The sequence below is a fragment of the Notamacropus eugenii genome, chromosome 6 (assembly GCF_028372415.1).
Source record: "Notamacropus eugenii isolate mMacEug1 chromosome 6, mMacEug1.pri_v2, whole genome shotgun sequence".
NCBI classification, from domain to species: domain Eukaryota; kingdom Metazoa; phylum Chordata; class Mammalia; order Diprotodontia; family Macropodidae; genus Notamacropus; species Notamacropus eugenii.
Genome location: NC_092877.1, coordinates 281,875,214 through 281,893,107, shown reverse-complemented (window position 1 = coordinate 281,893,107; position 17,894 = coordinate 281,875,214). Strand labels below are relative to the sequence as shown.

General features: G+C 34.9%; 1 protein-coding gene across 5 annotated transcripts in view; it reads right to left on the bottom strand.

The window, feature by feature from the left end:
- DIAPH3 (diaphanous related formin 3) overlaps positions 1–17,894 on the bottom strand; it is a 464,308-nt gene that overhangs the window by 207,894 nt on the left and 238,520 nt on the right. For all 5 annotated transcript variants that reach the window (XM_072617066.1, XM_072617067.1, XM_072617068.1 and 2 more), the window contains one exon: positions 4,349–4,588. In XM_072617066.1, coding sequence (XP_072473167.1) covers positions 4,349–4,588 — 240 coding nt within the window. The remainder of the gene's footprint in view (positions 1–4,348; positions 4,589–17,894) is intronic.

The following is a 17,894-nucleotide window of genomic DNA, read 5'->3' as shown; positions in this document are numbered from 1 at the left end:
ATCTGGAAATGAATAGAATATAAAAGCAATAAAAATTAACAAAAAATTAAGTCACTGTTGACCTCTAAGTGGACACCTAGATAGAATATAGAGCTGAGATTTAATTTCAGGTCCTCTCCAAGTTCACTGTTCTAGGATTATTTTTTTTTAATGATGGATGTGATTTTTTGATAACTATAGATAAAGGGAAAGAATCAAGCAAAAAGGTAAAAAGAACAAATATGCAATTACAATTTAAAAACTGAAAACAAGAAATGTTTGTCTTTTTTACATATTTGACATAATTATTATAAAACAAGAATTAAGAGACATACTTGCACACCATCCCTGATTAAACAAACAACTAACTTATTTCCTCTGATAATTTCAGAGTTTATCTTCTAGTCTGTAATTTTGGTTTCTGCTCTGGTGGTTTTCCACAGTTATTACAATTTACAACTATTTTCTCTAACCTCTCCCCTTTATCATGGTTCTCATGAGAAATGATGAATATATACAAAATGCAACATGCATAATAATCATAAAAATCCTAAAGAATAATGCAGAAATTTGAAACAAGGAAATAATCTTGAACTTAATTTCCTAATATACAAAAGGGAGATTTGGGATTAGATATTTAGACATCTATTCTAGTTCTAATGGTTCTGGATTTTATTACCATTCAATGAAGGTTTTTTAAAAAGCCACTCTCCCAAGAAACACAAGCTTGGCTATGTGTAAATTGCACACTAGAAAGCTTAATAAAGCACTAGATATGTGGTCTGGGCAATATGGCAAAGAAAAGATATTAAAATCTGAGGCAAAGCTCAGAAATAAGCTTTTACTGGTTTAAAAAAAATTCAAATTAAATTATGTTGTTTTAGAAATCAGCCTATCAGTAAATAAAACATTCAACTTCCTGGATACAAATTTAAGAACAGTATTAGTTATCTTAAAATGTTTGGTCAATATCTATCAACTGATAATAAAGTTGCTAAAATTTACCTAGAATATTGCTGCCCAAGTAGGAGCCACTGAGAATCTTCCTCAAGTAAATAATGTAGAAGAGAACAAGTATTTTTGATGGCTATAATTCTTACAAACTATGTGCTAGTGACAAGATGAAAACATTTGGATTAACTCTATTCTTAAATGAAGGCTTTTTAAAGTATTTACTGCAGAGATTATGGTAGTTAAAGATATTAAACCTCATGCTCATATGAAGACTAAAATTTTGCCTGTCTATTAAGAACTTGTTAAGTAGGTTTGGGTAATTTAAAAAGTCAGAATCAGCTCATTTCAATTTCACTGAGTTTATGTTCACTTTAATAGGGAACTAAACAAAGATAGGTATTTCTTACTTTGGGAATGTTTTCCACTCCCCTAAAGGACAGCAGTGTTTTATAACACCAGACCCCAGGCACACTATCACACTAAACCCACAAGAACAGATTATTCCATTCTGGAAGCAAACTGATAGAAGAGATCATCAAAAGAAGATTCATGTATAACCAAAAAAAAAAACCCCCCAGTTTAAGGAGTTAATAAGGGTTGAGAAGGGGAGAAAATAGACAATTTTAAAGAATATCAAACAAAAAACAGAGCCAGGTCAGACCCACCCCAACAAATGCATTTTTAAAAAACATTTCCACCTAAAATCTAACCACTTTTTAAGCCAAGGCTTAGGTTTTTTCTTCCTTGAACTTTCCATGGTTTCCTCTCAGTCAGGTAGGATCTCTCCAGCCTCAAATTTTTCAAAGCATTTTTCAACTGTACACACACACATACACACACACACACTATCCTAACTTGCATTATACATGTGTGGGCATATTTTACCTTCTCTTTTAGACAAATAGGAAAGCAAAGAGGACAGAGGGTCTAACTAATAATCTAACAGGAAGCCCTAGATTCAAAGTACATGATAGATAGACAGACAGATAGACACGTATATATGTGTGTATGTATGTATCAGTTACATAACCAGAGGACAGTCACTTAACCTTCTGTCAATGTGCTATAAGGGATTAAAACTAAAAATTACAGAGATGTTACCAATCAGTTTAAGGCAAAGAAATTTCAAAACAGACAAAATCACAGGTCCAAAACTTTAAAAAGGCCCAACATATAGTAAATGTATAATACATATTTGTTGTTCCATGGAAGATTACCAAAGGCATATTACAATTCCTAAAATTATATTAGGTTGTACTAAGGGAAAAACAATTTTTTTCAATGCAAAATCATTCACCTAACTCATAATCTTAGAGTTTGATAGACACTCCACATTTGTTATGCTGGTGCTGAATTTATGAAGGTCACTTTCAAACAAATATTCTGGAACATGTAATGTCAAACAGTATAACTTCTCAGCATGCTTTTTAAGAAATCCAACTATTTCCCTGCCTTCCTGCTGTCAAATCAACACAGAATTTGTAGTGTGAATGCTTATCAATAATAGAAACACTTTACAGTCAGTTTGGAAATTCAACTACAATTTTCAAAGATCAGGCTGCTCTTCCTGATAATAAAAATGAGATAATATTTTGCTAAAAAAAAAAATCTACTCTCTTCAACAAGGAGGCTTAAAAGAGTGAAATTGAAGGACTGATTTTATAAAGCTGTACAGAGAGGAGGAATAAAGATCCCAGGACAGATGAATTAAAATATCTGTAACAGAATTAAAATAATATTCTAATACAAAATCATAATGGAAATGTTTCATTAAGGAAAATCCATTTTGTTCAGTGTTTTCAAGTACATGTGTCTTTTTACAACTAGCCCTAAAGATAAAAGATTAAAAAAGTTTTCATCTTTACCTCAAAAATGATTTTGATTATTTCAATGATTGATCACTATAAGGGAGGGGCAGAATATGGAACAATGTTAATATGGAATAACGAAACGTGGTAGAGTAGATGAATTAGAAATAAAAGTATATGGGTTAAAAGATTATTGAACATGCTAATTCTTTACTAGTTGTGGTATTACAACATTCTTATAGGAAGGATAAGGATGCCTAAATGAGCAGATGAGTTCAAGGGGTAGAGACCTGAAAGGAGAAAAAATACAAATAATTGTAGATTCTGAAAGAAGAAAAAGAAAACTCTGGATGACATCAGCCTGCAATAAAAACATTAAAAAACAAAAGGCAGAAATAAGATGAAAGGGAACTGGGAAGAATACATGATGTTCACTCATAGTTTATGGAAGACTAAAAGCTGAGCCCAAGAGTCTGTGCCCTCAACTAAGAGGAAGGACTGGTTCATCGATGTAAACTGTTGGTATTACAATGCTTTTCCATCCCTTACCAAAAATAGCAACAAAGGCAAACCATTACATTTATTAGAGAGTACAGATCATCTATCCAAGGAGAAGGAAATGTACCTATAGTGTCCAATTAACTTTTTTTTTTAAAAAGACAACCTAGTTTATAATGAATAACCAGCTACTCTCAGAATCAGCAGGACCTGAATTCAAGTTAAGCCTTAGACACACTGATGTGTGTGTATGACCCTAGGCAAGTTCTTTAACCTTTCGTGCCCCGGGAAAATCTCCAAGGCAAAAACTGCAGCAAAGCTGACAAACAGTAGTAAAAAAGGAAGTTTCATTACCAGGAGTTCTTCCATTCTATTTAAAAAAAAAAAAAGGCCACATAGGAGATCATTATTAGATCAGTAAAGCACCACTATCATTGGTAATTCCCTCAAAAAAGAGCTTTGTTAAACAGAAAACTAGTTTGTGCATAAGATTTTTGGTACTCAAGTTTTTAAATGCAGAAGACGCCAAGAGAAATCAACCTACAATCTGATCCAATTTGTAACTGCATATATTTATTGCATGTACTACTTCAATTCATTGATCAAGGAGAACAATTTTCAAAATGATTTGGAAAAACTTATTCATTATCTACCTTAGGTAAAACCTCTTACCTTCATGGGTTATTGTCTGATTTTAAAAAATCTGTCTGCAAAATGTGAATTAAAGGTTCTAAATGTTAAAAAAAAAAAAAATCAAAACTAAGTTTAAAGATCCCTGAACATACATATTATGATAAAAAGGAACTCTGAATTAAATGAAACATAATTTTCCAGTATGTTGATATTCCAGTTTAATCCTTTAAATTTAGGTTACACAACTACACTATGTTTTATTTCAAGTACAATATATAACTTTGATTTTACATTTCAGATGAAAAAAAAATCAACATTAGCATTCAGTTTAGAAGTTTAGTCAAGATTAGCCTTGGTTTGTCATGAAGTTCAAGTGTCTGATAATAAGCAGATTAATTTTGTTTTCATTTGGTGGACGTGAATTACCCTGATAATTAAAAAGAGAGTGGTCAGGCAAATATAAATAGAAAACTCACTTTGCAGAGAGAGCTAAGGTTGAACCCAAAGGTCTGGGCATTCCGGGAGCCTGCATTCATGTAGTTTCCCATGAGCAACACAAGTTCCAACAACTTGCTGAAGCTTTTGCTCTTCTTAATCTCATCACAAGCAGCACTGACAGCCATGATGTCCGGTTTCAAGCTGTTTACCTGCTCCTCAAATTGAAGTTTGAAGAGAATGGCACTCAGACGTGGCTGTAGTCTTTTCACTGTGCTCATCTGATTGGGGGACGAAAAGGAAAATTTCTTTTAAAATTCATGCTCTACTTTAGTACTATACAAATGGACATTCGTTATGCTACATTTATAGCTATGAAAGGACTGAAGAAGCAGCAAGTGCTCTCCAACAGATGGAAAAACTGGTGAATGAATATGAAGTACTTGGGCAAACTCTGGCTGTTGTTGCTAAGATGAATGTTTTATGTACAGGGAAAGGAGAAGTTGGAGAGTGAAACTGGAGTGGAAAGTAAAATAAAATTGCATTAAAATAAATAATAAATGAGAGGAAGAAAAGAGCAAGCACTTATACCTAAGAGCTAAGCTTATCTGGACAATAATTTTAAGTGGTCAACTTCTTCAAATAAATATGGATATCTTAAAATGCAGCAACACAAATTATATTCACGAGTATAAGCAACAAGAACAAAATCAAAAGTACTTTGACATTTAATTGTGGAGAAATGGTACTGTTACAGACCCTTTGAAAACCAGCTCTGTTGTTCTGTTCTACTTATATTTGAGACTGTCTAAAAGCGCTTATTCCTCTTTCAGAAGCAGCTGTGGACTAGCCAGCAATATTGCCTAGCATAAGTATATGAGAACCAACAATTCCAGCACTGTTAAGCCGAACTTCTTCAGAAAAGAGGGCAACTAAGTGACTTTTGTCATATTCCAAAGAAGAGTCAGAGATATGACAAGGGGGAAGACATGCTGTGAAAATAATAAGGATCCACACTACTGTCACATAGCAAGTCTATCCTGAAGACGTTAGATAAAGGAAATGGAGGTTTGACAAAAGTCACATTATTGCCTTTGAATTTAGTTATTTTCAGACTGGAATGAGCATAGAAAGCACAATAAAATGTGTAAGAATTGTGAGTATACTTTAATTCTTGACCCAGGTACAATTCTATGTATAGTTACGGAAGAAGGATGGGACTAGAAAAGACTATCTAAATCCAAATCCATTAGTTTAAGAGATGACTAATATAAAACTCAAAGATTGATTCTTTAATGATCCAGTGAGTTAGAGAGAGAATCAGGACTGAAAACCAGGTGTTCCCGTCAAGACATGGAAATAGTTCATAATGCAGTTATTTCATTCAGAGATCTCATTTTTCAAATGAAACTGCTTGCTGCTATAATTCAATTAAATGCCATAAATATTTGTTGAATACTTGGTCAAAGAACTGTTTAACACCACCCCTGCTCTCCCAGAACTGACAAATTCATAAGGAATATGGAGTAGTGCACAAGAAATCACAATGCAAGACAGATGGCATCATACACAAAGAACAAAATAATATGAAGATTTAAGAGAAAGATATTGTATCTGAGTAAAGTGGACCAGAAAGGCATTCCAGAAAGAAGAATCACACGAGTAATAAAGAGCTCAAAGAACAAACAAGAGGGGTGGATTCAAGTAATAGGAAGCAGGTTCAGTTTGGCTGGAATTATAAAATTTGCATCTAAAAGATATCAAAAGTCTGAAATCATGGGTTATGGGCTCATCTATTAAGAGCCAGAATGGAAGTTAAAGGTCAAATACTCCAAAACTTTAATTTTATAGGTAAGAGATTTGGTAAAGATCATACCTGTATTGAATGGCATTTGAACACAAGTCCTCTGACTAATAAGATTAAACTTAGAAGGAATTAAAGTTAACCAGTATCTCCTATTTTGCTGTAAATATGGGAAGCAGCTTTAGCTTTGGAGTGAAGAGTAACTGGATGTGAATCCCTTTTTCTGTGTCAAAAGGTCATTAACTTCCCTTAATCACAGCACCCAAATATGTAAAACAGAGAAAATAATACAGTAGTATCAACCTCACAAAGGTGCTGAGAGACATTAATGAGACAATGATTATTAAGTGTTCTGCAAAAGTTAAAACACTATGTAAATTTCAGTTACAACAGAATATAAACTCTATGAGAACAGGGATGGTTTTCCTTTGTGGTTATTCTGTGTATCTCCAATATTTAATACAATATGTAGTACGTAACAGGCACATAATAAATTATTACTTTTGAAAGCTGTTTCTCCAATTTGTTTTTTTATAGACAAAAATATTGATATTTAGAGAGCTCAGGTCTCCTCAAAATGCCTTTATAAAGATTTTAAACCACAACTGATTATCAAATGATTGATTGATTAAATGACCATCAGGAAGACAAAAGAGAAATACCAACTAGACCAAGAAAGCTAAAGAAATCAGTCTTAAAGCATGCAAGCACTCAAATAAAGGCAAAACCAGGGCAGCATGGTAATAATAAAAGTATATGGGAATTGAAAGCAGGATCTAAATGTCAATAAGAACAATTTACTCTAAAAAGAATATTAGGGTATGATTCTTGTAGATATTAAATTTGAATACTTAGAATAAAGGAAAATTATAAACATTTATCTCTGGACTTACAGATCCCTTGTCTTTTCAGAGGTGTACTGAAATTTAGCCATCACAAAAATATGAATACAAGGTAAAATACAAATGCTTTTTAGAAAAAATGTAAGAAATTGGATCAACGCAATGATCAATAATGGCTTTAGATGATCAATGATGATGTTTTCCAACTGTGGGCAGAGAGGTATAGAATTCTACAGGTGTAGAATAACATTTACATTTTTTAGTCATGACCAACGTGCCAATTTATTTTGCTTAACTATACTTATTTATTACAAGAAAGGCACTGAATTAAATAATATGTAATACACTTTGCAAACCTTAAAATGCTACATAAATGTTCATGATAATTTCACTGGGGGAAGCAGAAGTTGAAGGCAGTAATAGAAGAGAAGTGATAGATATACAAAAAAACCAAAGAAGAAAAACTGAAAGAAAATTGTGAATAAAATATTTTTTAAATATACTGACAAGAACAGAAGGAGGGACAGAAGGGAATACAGATAAGCAATGCTGAAACTACTATATTCCAACTACTATTAGTATGTGCTAAAAAAAAATAAACCCAAATCCTCTATAATTAATAGATTAAGAGGATTCTAGACGCTTACTTTCTGTTCCTTATATATTTAAATGTTTATTTATTTTTAAGTAAATTCTTTTAATTTAAGAATATTTATTTACACATTTATTAATAATCAAGAGCCTTTTCCAGTGTTTTGGGAATATTAACTGAAATAGAAATATTGTGCTTAAAAATGGTTCAGGAATATATTCACTAAGATTTATTAAGGATTTTGACAGGGTGGTGATATGAAAGGCAGAACACAGCTCTCCTTCATATCTATTAGGAAAGAAATAATAAAGACACCAGATGGAATAATGAGCAAAAAAAAAAAAATCTAAAAAAGAAACAATGTAATATCTCCCATTCCACACAGGAATATGAATAGGCAGTTGAGTATCCCTGTGTTCCCAGGGGTTCAAGACACTGGTGCCAGACAGATAGCCAATCAGCTTTAGCCCTACTGCAGATCAAGGATTCATAAACTAAGGCTCCTTTACAGCAGGGCCTATATGGTATGGATCATCATATGGAGCTCACAGTAATATTTCTAAAGCAGAGAGCTTATCATGTCATACCACTGTTCAAAAATCTCACCAAGGCTTATCCCTTTTGCTTTAAGGACAAAATATAAATTCCTGTTGGACGTTTAGATTTGTTCACAATTGTTGAGGGCCAGGATGGAGTGTGGTTGACAAGTTCAGGATAGGCCTTTGGAGAAACTGTTCTTTCAGACTGTGCTCATTATCATTCGGAATGGCTCTCCATGCCCCTAGATGTTGCTGTCTCCATGAGACAAACAAAAGAACTACAGAATCTAAGGGATATGTAAAATAGATGCCCTCTAGGCTAACAGCCTTTAAAGACAATAAGATTGGCCAAATTTCTAGGACAGGAGACAAGCAGAATGTCACTTAGGCTTGCAGTTTCTGTTTATAAATACCCTGACCCTCAGATCAATAAAGAGAGTTGGCCTATCTTCTCCCGCCTGCCCGTGTCTTTCTTCTTCACATCACCAAAGTGCGTGGGGACACAGGCCATCTACCACAAATGGCGCCCGAACAGGGACCTGATCCAGGAAAGGGACGTGTCTTTCAGTGATAGTAGCGCCCTTGGAAAGGAATTCTGAGTTGTGACAAAGCAACTAAGGTAAGGGGAAGCCTTGAAGAACCCCTGTGGGGGCATTTAACTTTGTCCAAGATTCACGCAGACACGGTAAAATCTCAGCAATTACAGGCTTACGGGCAGAGCTTACTGTGTTAACAGAATCAAAAGGCAGATTCTGTTCATAAGAAATCAATACTGACAGGTAAATAGCAAAAGTAAGGTTAACAATGGGTCAGATACTTTTTAAGGGCAGAAACACTCAGGTAGAGGCGGATGCGGAGAAGGAGAAAGGGGGAGAAGAGGTGGATTCTGGTCAGAGGAAGCCTCAGCACCCCTGGAACCCTCGGCTCCCACAGAGCCCCCATTCTATACTCCTCCAGAAAGGAGAAAACTAGCAGGTCCTTCATCCAAGACTAATCTTCCACCTATATCGCTACAGCATCCTAAACTGCCAGTGACAGAAACTCCAGATCCCAACAACCCAGGAGGAGTTGCAAGAGAATTCACCCCCCTGGATTTAAATTTTTAAAGGAATTAAAACAAGGGGCAATCAATGATGGACCAAGTAATCCTTACATCCAGTCTCTTCTAGACAGCATTTCTCAGACAGCCCTATGCCCCATTGATTGGTGTAATTTAGATAAAATCACTCTTGAAGGAGATTACTTAATGTGGAAATTTGAATTTCATAAAGTATGTCTGGAACAAAGTAAAAGAAATCAAGCCATAGGTCTAATTTGTGCAGAGGATTTCTAACAATCTTTTCTCAGTTTTTTGAATTCTTTTTTATTGTCTGTATATGTATTCTGTCTCTATGTTCTGTGTGAGTATGTTTGTGTGTTAATCTCTTTCCCACGTTTTCCTTTTCCTTTCCCCTTGTCCCTTCTCTCTGATGACTGCAGCATCAGGGAGGAGAATGGGAGAAAGAAACTAATCTTATATTGCTAAAGGCAGTTTGAGGTATACAAGGAAATAATGTATGTGCAGTTTTAAGGAAAGCATAAAAGTTTTAGAAACTGTTGGAAAGTTGTTGGTAAAACTCTCTCTCTCTTTCTACCTTCTAACCCTGGCCAGGTTGTAAAAGTGGAGAGAAAGACAAGAGGAGGTCAGGGAAACTTTTTCCCTCATATCAGAGGCAGGCTGCTTGGCATTTTAATTATCTCATGCCTCATCTAAAAGAGAAAAGTTTTTGTATAATGGGAAATAACCAAAAAGTAGTTATTCTGGTCATATTTTAAGTGAAACATGTCACTCCTAATTGGATGTTTAAGACAGGTCAAAATTTGTTATATTATTTGGCACTAAGGCAAATTGGAAAAATGCATAGATCTGAAAAAGAGACACCTCAGCAGAGATAAAGCTTTTGAACTCTCCAGTAGAATGGAGGGGACTTGGCGCCACTGGATAGTTGTTTAGAAGTCTCCCTCACTTCAGCTGATAGATTCAAAACCCCTCTCTTTCAAAGAAGTTCTTAAGGAATAGACTCAGAAGTAAAATTTACTTGAGTAAAGGTTAGAACCATTAAGATCTTTTTTGCCCTGCAGTACCAACTCATCATCCAGCTAAGACTATAGTGAATTGTAACTCTTATCATCCCAGATTAGATCAAGGGAAGAGAATGCTAAAGAATAGTAGGGAATTTAATTTACCCTCCCTGAGAGTAGGGGTTGGGCCACAGCAGTATGAGATCACAAGCCAACCAGCCCCAATGTTTAGTAAGCCCAGTCTTCTATTAATAATATTTATGTGATGGTTTGGAAATGTAATTAGTGATACCTACGGTTCACTATTTGTGTTACTGTTGTGCTTCTAAAGTGTTATAGTCTTGTACTATAAAAACTTGAGTAACCCCTGCAATCCAGAAACAGTGTTAGAGAAACTAATTTCTAATCTGAATTTTGTTGAAACTAAAAGATGTTGGGAAAATTGTGTAAAACCAGTTATGTTATTTTAAATTTTATCAGTCCTGCTAACCTTGTCTTATAACGTTTTGGTTTCTGTAACTGTCATGTAGAAAACCAGGTATTTTCACCTTTGCCTGTTAAAGAAGTTTCAGTTAAAACAATTTGGCTATCACTTTAAAAGTTGTAAGATTATTAAGTTATTTGGAGTTACTGTTTTAATGCTAAACCTACAAGTGTTCATTGATTACTGTGTGTAGAAAGAAAGGAATTGAATGAAAACTTTATTTAGATTAGTTCTGCCCATTCAGAACAGTCCTCCTGTATGCTTGGGGTTTGGCAGGCTTAGGTGCGGTACCAATCTTTACTTTGTAAAATTGCTAAGGCCCCTGGGAAATCATCCCTGTAGGTACAGTCATCAACCCTGAGAAAGAAACTTGACTGGCTTATGCAAATTATAAACAATGAATAGGACTTACTCAGAAGTTGTAATAAATGGAGAGGATTTTTGGCAATTGGCTTTTACATAAGCACAAGTTTTAAACTTGAAAAGAAAAGATCTTAAATGGAATTCCCTTATGCATATGAGTCCTGGTAAATCTTTATTGCTTACTGCAACTCCATGAGAATAGAAATGACTATCTAGCTCTGAGCTGATTAGTGAATGACATTTGGGACCATAAATATTTTTGTTTTGAGTTTGAATTAAAACAGTATCTGAGAGAAATGCCACAAGCTACTCAAAGGGAATATTTCCTACCTGACTATTCCTGAAACAGATGCTACATAAATTGGAGAATTTTACTCTAATCTGAATTCAAACAGAGTTAAGGATGTTTTATCCTGTCATATTTGCTATGTCACATGTCCCTGCTTTCTGTTTCTATATGGCAAATTTCTATGATCAATAGTAAGTGACCAACAAAACATGTGGGCAGCTTTTGTGTAATCTTACTGGGAAATCTATTATTTTTATCTGAAATTAGAACATGTTCTGCAATCTAATTAAACTACTTAAGACTCACTTAATATGTCCCCACTGTGTAAAAGGATTTTATAAACAGTAGCGTTTTTCTGTAATCAGTCTCTTACTGTCGTGAGATTATATAGCACCTTTCTGACTAAAGCATTTTGTGTTATCTAGGAATTCTGTGATAATTAAGAATTTGGTTTGTTCTAATACTTGGGGCACTCATATCACTTAAGGACATTTTCTTACCAACTAAGTTTTAATGGATTTTAATTTTAAAGGTTTATTTTTGTTTCAAAGTAAAAAGAGAATTATTATTTTAAAGGTTTTCAACTAACTTTCTTTATAAAAGTTTAGTGACAACATTAGGACAAATTTTAAACTGTTTTAAAACAAAAAAAAAACACTTTTAGAAAAAATATTTTAAAACAATCTCTTGTAAAGCCTACTAACACTTTTAGAAGAAATATTTTAAAACAATCTCTTGTAAAGCCTACTAAATTTTCATTTTCAAGACAATGTATTGATAAATTAACATGTAATGATCTATAAAGCAGAAAAGATCTTGCTGTTTTAATCTGAATTTGTAGATACTCCATGGCCTAAGCAAAAGTTAAATTTAGTGTTTGAACTTATTAACAACTTAATTTCTAAAGTTTTTCTTCTAGTGTATATAATCAGAGAAGGAGAAACTAGCCTGTGAAACAACGATGTACATCTATTCAATTGTAAGGTTCAAGTTTGAAATCTCTTTTGTTTAAAATAATAAGTTATGCTAGTGAAGAGTGATAACTTGTGAGCTATCTTGTCTATGGTAGGAATATAAAGGAAAATGAAGCAGTCTGAATGATGAGGTTCAGACTCTGGCAACCTCCCAGAACTCCCCTTGAATCTTGCCACTTAACCTGGCTTTTCATACTCAAATTTGTAACCAAGTCTTCCTGAATCTTCCCAGTTAATCTGGCCTTTCATATTCAAGTCTGTTGCCCTTGGCCTAGCCTGGCCTTCCTTTGTCTGTTATGCCAGGGAAGTTGTCTTTTATTTATATTCCTTTTGTGCCTGTTTGGTCTTTGTCTAACCTCTATGCCAGGTTTGTCTTTTCCAGAGTGCAAGCCATCAACTTCCAGATAACTGCTCTCAGCCTACGTATCCCCTGAACAGGATCCATCGAGGCAGGGACAGCTCTACGTCCAATCTCAGCAGGAAGCAATTTCAGAAGCTGAGACCTTCGTCCCTTACCCCAAAAGATCTTGGGTCCCATCTCATACACAACTGCCAGGGCCTATTTTTGAGGGATATAGACAAGCAGACAGCTTGCTCACACTGAGTTTTAGAAGCACAGCATTCCTACAACCAATTTCATCAGTCAGCTTCCATGCTTCGCAGACAATTTCATATTACTAGAGAGCAAGCAAGAAGCATTGTAGTAAAGTCTTGTCCACACTGCATTCCGTTTTTGCCAGCTTCATCAAATACATCCATCAATCCTCCAGGATGCAATCCTCTTGAAATATGGCAAATGGACATCACACACATCCCAGAATTTGGAAGGAATAAATACCTTCATGTGACTAGACACATATTCAGGTCATACTATTGCCACCCCACTGACTGGGGAATCAGCAAAATTTACTATTGATCATCTCTTCAGATGTTTTGCAACTCTAGGTATTCCACAAATTATAAAAACAGATAATGGTCCAGCTTAAACTAGTCAAGCCTTTACTAAGTTCTGTATGTCATACAGAATACAGCATAACAACTGGCATCCCATATAATCCTACTGGTCAAGCCATTGTAGAACATCACAATCATGACATAAAAACTCTCCTCCAAAAACAAAAGAAAGGGGGAGAAGAAGTCAAAAGAATAAGGAGAAGACTTGACATGGTATTATATACCATAAATTTCCTGACACCAGATAGAGGCTTATGCCTGCTCAAAAACAGTTTCAAAAAAGCAAAATACACCTCACTGACTGGAAAAAAAAAAAAAGTGAAGGTGAAATTGAACGACCCAAACTGTTAATGTGGGGGCAAGCATATGCTTGTATTTCCATAGGAAACGGTGAAGAGATGATCTGAATACCAGAAAGAAACATCTGACCTCTGTCATACATTGGAGAAGATAAGGATCGAGGAAAAGAGTAAAGAAAAAAAGGTCAAGACTACAATGAACCCATCGTGGGACTGACAGGACAATGAAGACACTCATTCTGCTTCTGGGTACCCTCCAGCTGACCACTGCAGCAGAAGGAACTGATTGAGAGACAGATGGACTTTTTGTACATAATCCACTTTGGGTTACAGGTGGTGACATGAGGAGGGAAGTTAGAGGAGGGATACGTAAAATAGATGTCCTCTAGGCTAACAGTCTTTAAAGACAATAAGACTGGCCAAATGTCTAGGACAGGAGACGAACAGAATGTCACTTAGGCTTTCAGTTTCTATCTATAAATATCCTGACCCTGGGATCAAGAAAGAGAGTTGGCCTATCTTCTCCCGCTTGCCCATGTCTTTCTTCTTCACCACATCACCGACCTGCGTCATCCACCACACACAATCTCTAAAGCTTATCTTCACACATTAATTATTCCTTATTCCCCTTCATTTACTCTATGGCCTAGCCTAACTATCCTCCTTCCTATTCCCCTTAGAGGCCATCTCATTCTCTATCTTCGTACCTTTGTGCCATGCCTACAATGTTTTCCCCTCCTCATCTACACCTCTGAGAACACCTACCTTAAAGTTCTATCCTCACTTAATGCCTTTCCTAATACCCCAGTTGTTAATGCCATTGCCACTACATCCCCCTAAATTATCTTCAATTTTATACTAACTTTAATATATATATATATATGTTGATTCCACCCATAGAATGTAAGCTCCTTGAAAGCAGAGACTTTTTCATTTTTGTCTTTTTGCTGGAATTATTGTGGGTTACTGAATAAAAGAACTGGCTTTGGAGTCAAGATACCTGGGCTCAATTCTCCTCTTTAGAAGATGCTGACTCTGTGGCCACAGGCAAGGTACTTAATCTCTCAAAGTCCCCAAGCAACTCTCTAAGGTTTATAAGCTGTACAAAAGTTGCAGATCTGCATTGGAAAAGAGTTTCTTCTTCCTGGAAGCAGATAAGGACAATCACTGGTCCAGACAAAAAGAAAATTCCCTGAACTAGGCATTTAATAAAAGCTTGTAAATTGATTGATTCAGGTCCACAGATCAACTTCTCTCTAAAGGCAGTTGAACTAAAAATGCAATTAGTACTGGATTAATTAAGAGCTGTTACCTAGAAAAGTACAAATAAGGTTAGTGTCAAAGAAACATAATATTGAACTCCTATAGCCCTAAATCCTCTTATAACATGCAAGCATTTGATTGATCTGAATGTTTCATGTATTCTGCGATCACTTATACTGGAAGAACTTTTGGGAAAACACAAATCAAAAAGGTTAGAGGGCTTTTCTTTGCCAATAAAAGAACAGTTTACTAATGGTACATAGGTCACTGAAGTAGCACAGATATTTTTAATTCGCAGTAAAGCTACTAGCACCATACTGACCAAATATCATCCAACAGGAAGAGTAGTTTATCCCACATAAGCATCTTTAAAAGTAATCAACCACAGAAGAGAGACCTAAAACACACTTTAAAAATAGCAATAACTGGGGGATAAAGGAGGGTGAGGTTTGCTGAATAGAAAATGGCAGAACTTTAATAAATCATTCAAGTCAAAAATACTGAAAGTGTATAACATAAAAACAAAGAGTTGTATCTTGAGAGAATGAAGTTCAAGTAACCCATTTGGTTAACTAGAAGTTCAAGGAAAATAAAACACTATCAGTATTGGCTTAAAATCACTATCAAAGGGGAATTCATACACAATAATCTACATACAAAGAGGTAAAAGTTTTTTTTCTTGCGAAAAAATATAACTCTATATAACTTTAGATAGTATCTGAGTACAAGACAATAAATTTAAACCACTGAAGGAGAAGGAAAAAGAAAGAAAATAAAAGCATGTGTTTCTAGAAAATCTAAGTCTGGAAGGGAAGATAAGCACAATAAATGATTTATGCAACGAACTAAACTATGAAGAACAAATATGAAACTATAAGTACAATAAATAAAAATCATAAATAAATAAAATGAAACAAATAAATAGAAATTATATAGATATACTTAGGTCAACAAAAGTAAACATTCCCCAGGGAAAACAACAAAAGCATTTTAAAAAAAAAACCAACCCTTTTTAAATTCATGCCACTCATATACCTTTAATCCTTCCCCCTAAAATGCATTGCATGTACTTACACACATTTTTAAATCTACTCAAATATAAAAAAAAAGTCTTTGCTTGACCTTTGTGCTACCTATTCAGCTACTGTCACCGTATTGTACGTTACTGCAAAATTTCAGTGGGAAAAAAATCACTCAATGCCTTCACTTTTCATCATCTACCCTCTCCAACTCCCTGATATCTAACTTGACTGAAATTGCCCTTCAGAAAAGGCAACACTCAAATGAATCAATGCTGTTAACTTGCTAACTCCCCTTTCAGCGCAATGGCTAAATAAACTTCCTTTTATTTATATGATCTGCAAGTGTCTCATTTGGTTCTAATCCTGAAGCCAAGCCAACAGATTGGCTGGAGTCAAGCCTGATGTACATCAAAGGATATTTCTCAAGGTTCTGCCCCAGACCCCTTTCTTATCTCCTCTCTATTTTCTCTATTACTTCAGTGGCTCTACAATTACAAAGATGACTCCCAAATCTTTATCTTTCTCTGCATGGTAGACCCACATCTTCAAATTGCCATAGGACAATTTTTTACTGATTATTCTGCAACAGACTCAACAGATTATTCTACAACAAGCCTAAAACTATTATTATCTTGATTATTCTACAAGACTCAAAGTCATAAAGCCTGAAACTAATATTAACTCTCCATCACCAAGAACCCTGCTACTTCTTCTGAATTCACAATTTTTGTTAGTGGCAACGTAATATATCCATTCTCCTGCAACTAAAACTTTTACTTTCCATTACCTTCCTCATCCAATCAATAAACAGTCCAAGATACTCATCCACCATTATTGCTGCCATTAACTTATGTAGAAGTCCTTATTAGCATCCATATGGACTGTTATAATAGACTCCTGACAACTCTTCCTGTGGCCAAAATATCCAGCATTAACACCAATAGATCACAGGATCACAAAAAAAGATTTAGTTAGAAGAAACATTTGAGATTATCTAGACTAATCGCATATTTTCCAGGTGAGTAACTGAGGGCCCATAAGGAAAAGTTACTGTCCTCAAGTTACATAGATGGTTAAGTAAAGAAGTTAACATCTAAATGCAGGTCCTCTGAATTGAAATTGAGCATACTTTCCACTGTCTTACACTGGCTTCCTTAGTTTATAAATAAGAATCTAATTAAGTCAACTTCTTTGGGGTAAATTTCAAGATGAAACAACCACAAATAGGTTATACTGGTGGAAGGAAGAGAAAAACTAATCTATGGCCCATGAGTCTAGTTACATACATGTACCTTTAATAAATCAAGGCTTTTCTCAATACTCATCCCTCACTCTAGGCACCATTGACTATTCTCTACTTTGCTCTCTACTTAATTCTCCCCTACCTGTTAAACCTCGAATTTTCAATCACTTTTGCTGGTTTTTCATCCACGTTATGCCCATTCACTATGAATGATCCAGAAAGGACTTTTTCTCTATATTCTTACATTTGCACTCTTGCACTCAATCACTTCTCATAGGTTCAGTTTATTATCTCTATTTCGATGATTTGAGATCAGTTTATCTAACCCTTGCTGGTCTCTCTTCTGAGCTCTGATCTCTTATCTCCAACTCCAACTCCAAGACATTTTCACCTAAACATACCGCAGCTGTCTTAAATTCTACATGGTCAAAACAAAATTCATCTTTTTCTCAAAAATCCTTCCTTTCTGAACTTCTATATTTCAGTCCAAAAAATCACCATCCTTTGAGTTACTAGGGTTCAAAACCTGCATATAATTCCCAAAGTCTAATTCTCTTATCACCCCACAAATCCAATCAGTTTTATATGGGTTCTTTTACTTCCTAAGGACATGACTGTAGGCTTACCACACAGCAATATGAATAATGGAAGTGAAAAGCATATTAAGTTAATTAAATTTTCTGACTCTGTTACTTATCTCCAACTCCAAACATGAATATAAAATATAAATACAATAATACAAAATACTAGAGGGCCTTCTTAAAGACTACCATTAGGGATCATACTAGACAATACATGAGGGAAAAACCAAGTGGATAAGAAATTAATATTTCTGAGGTATGACAGACAGTTTCATGG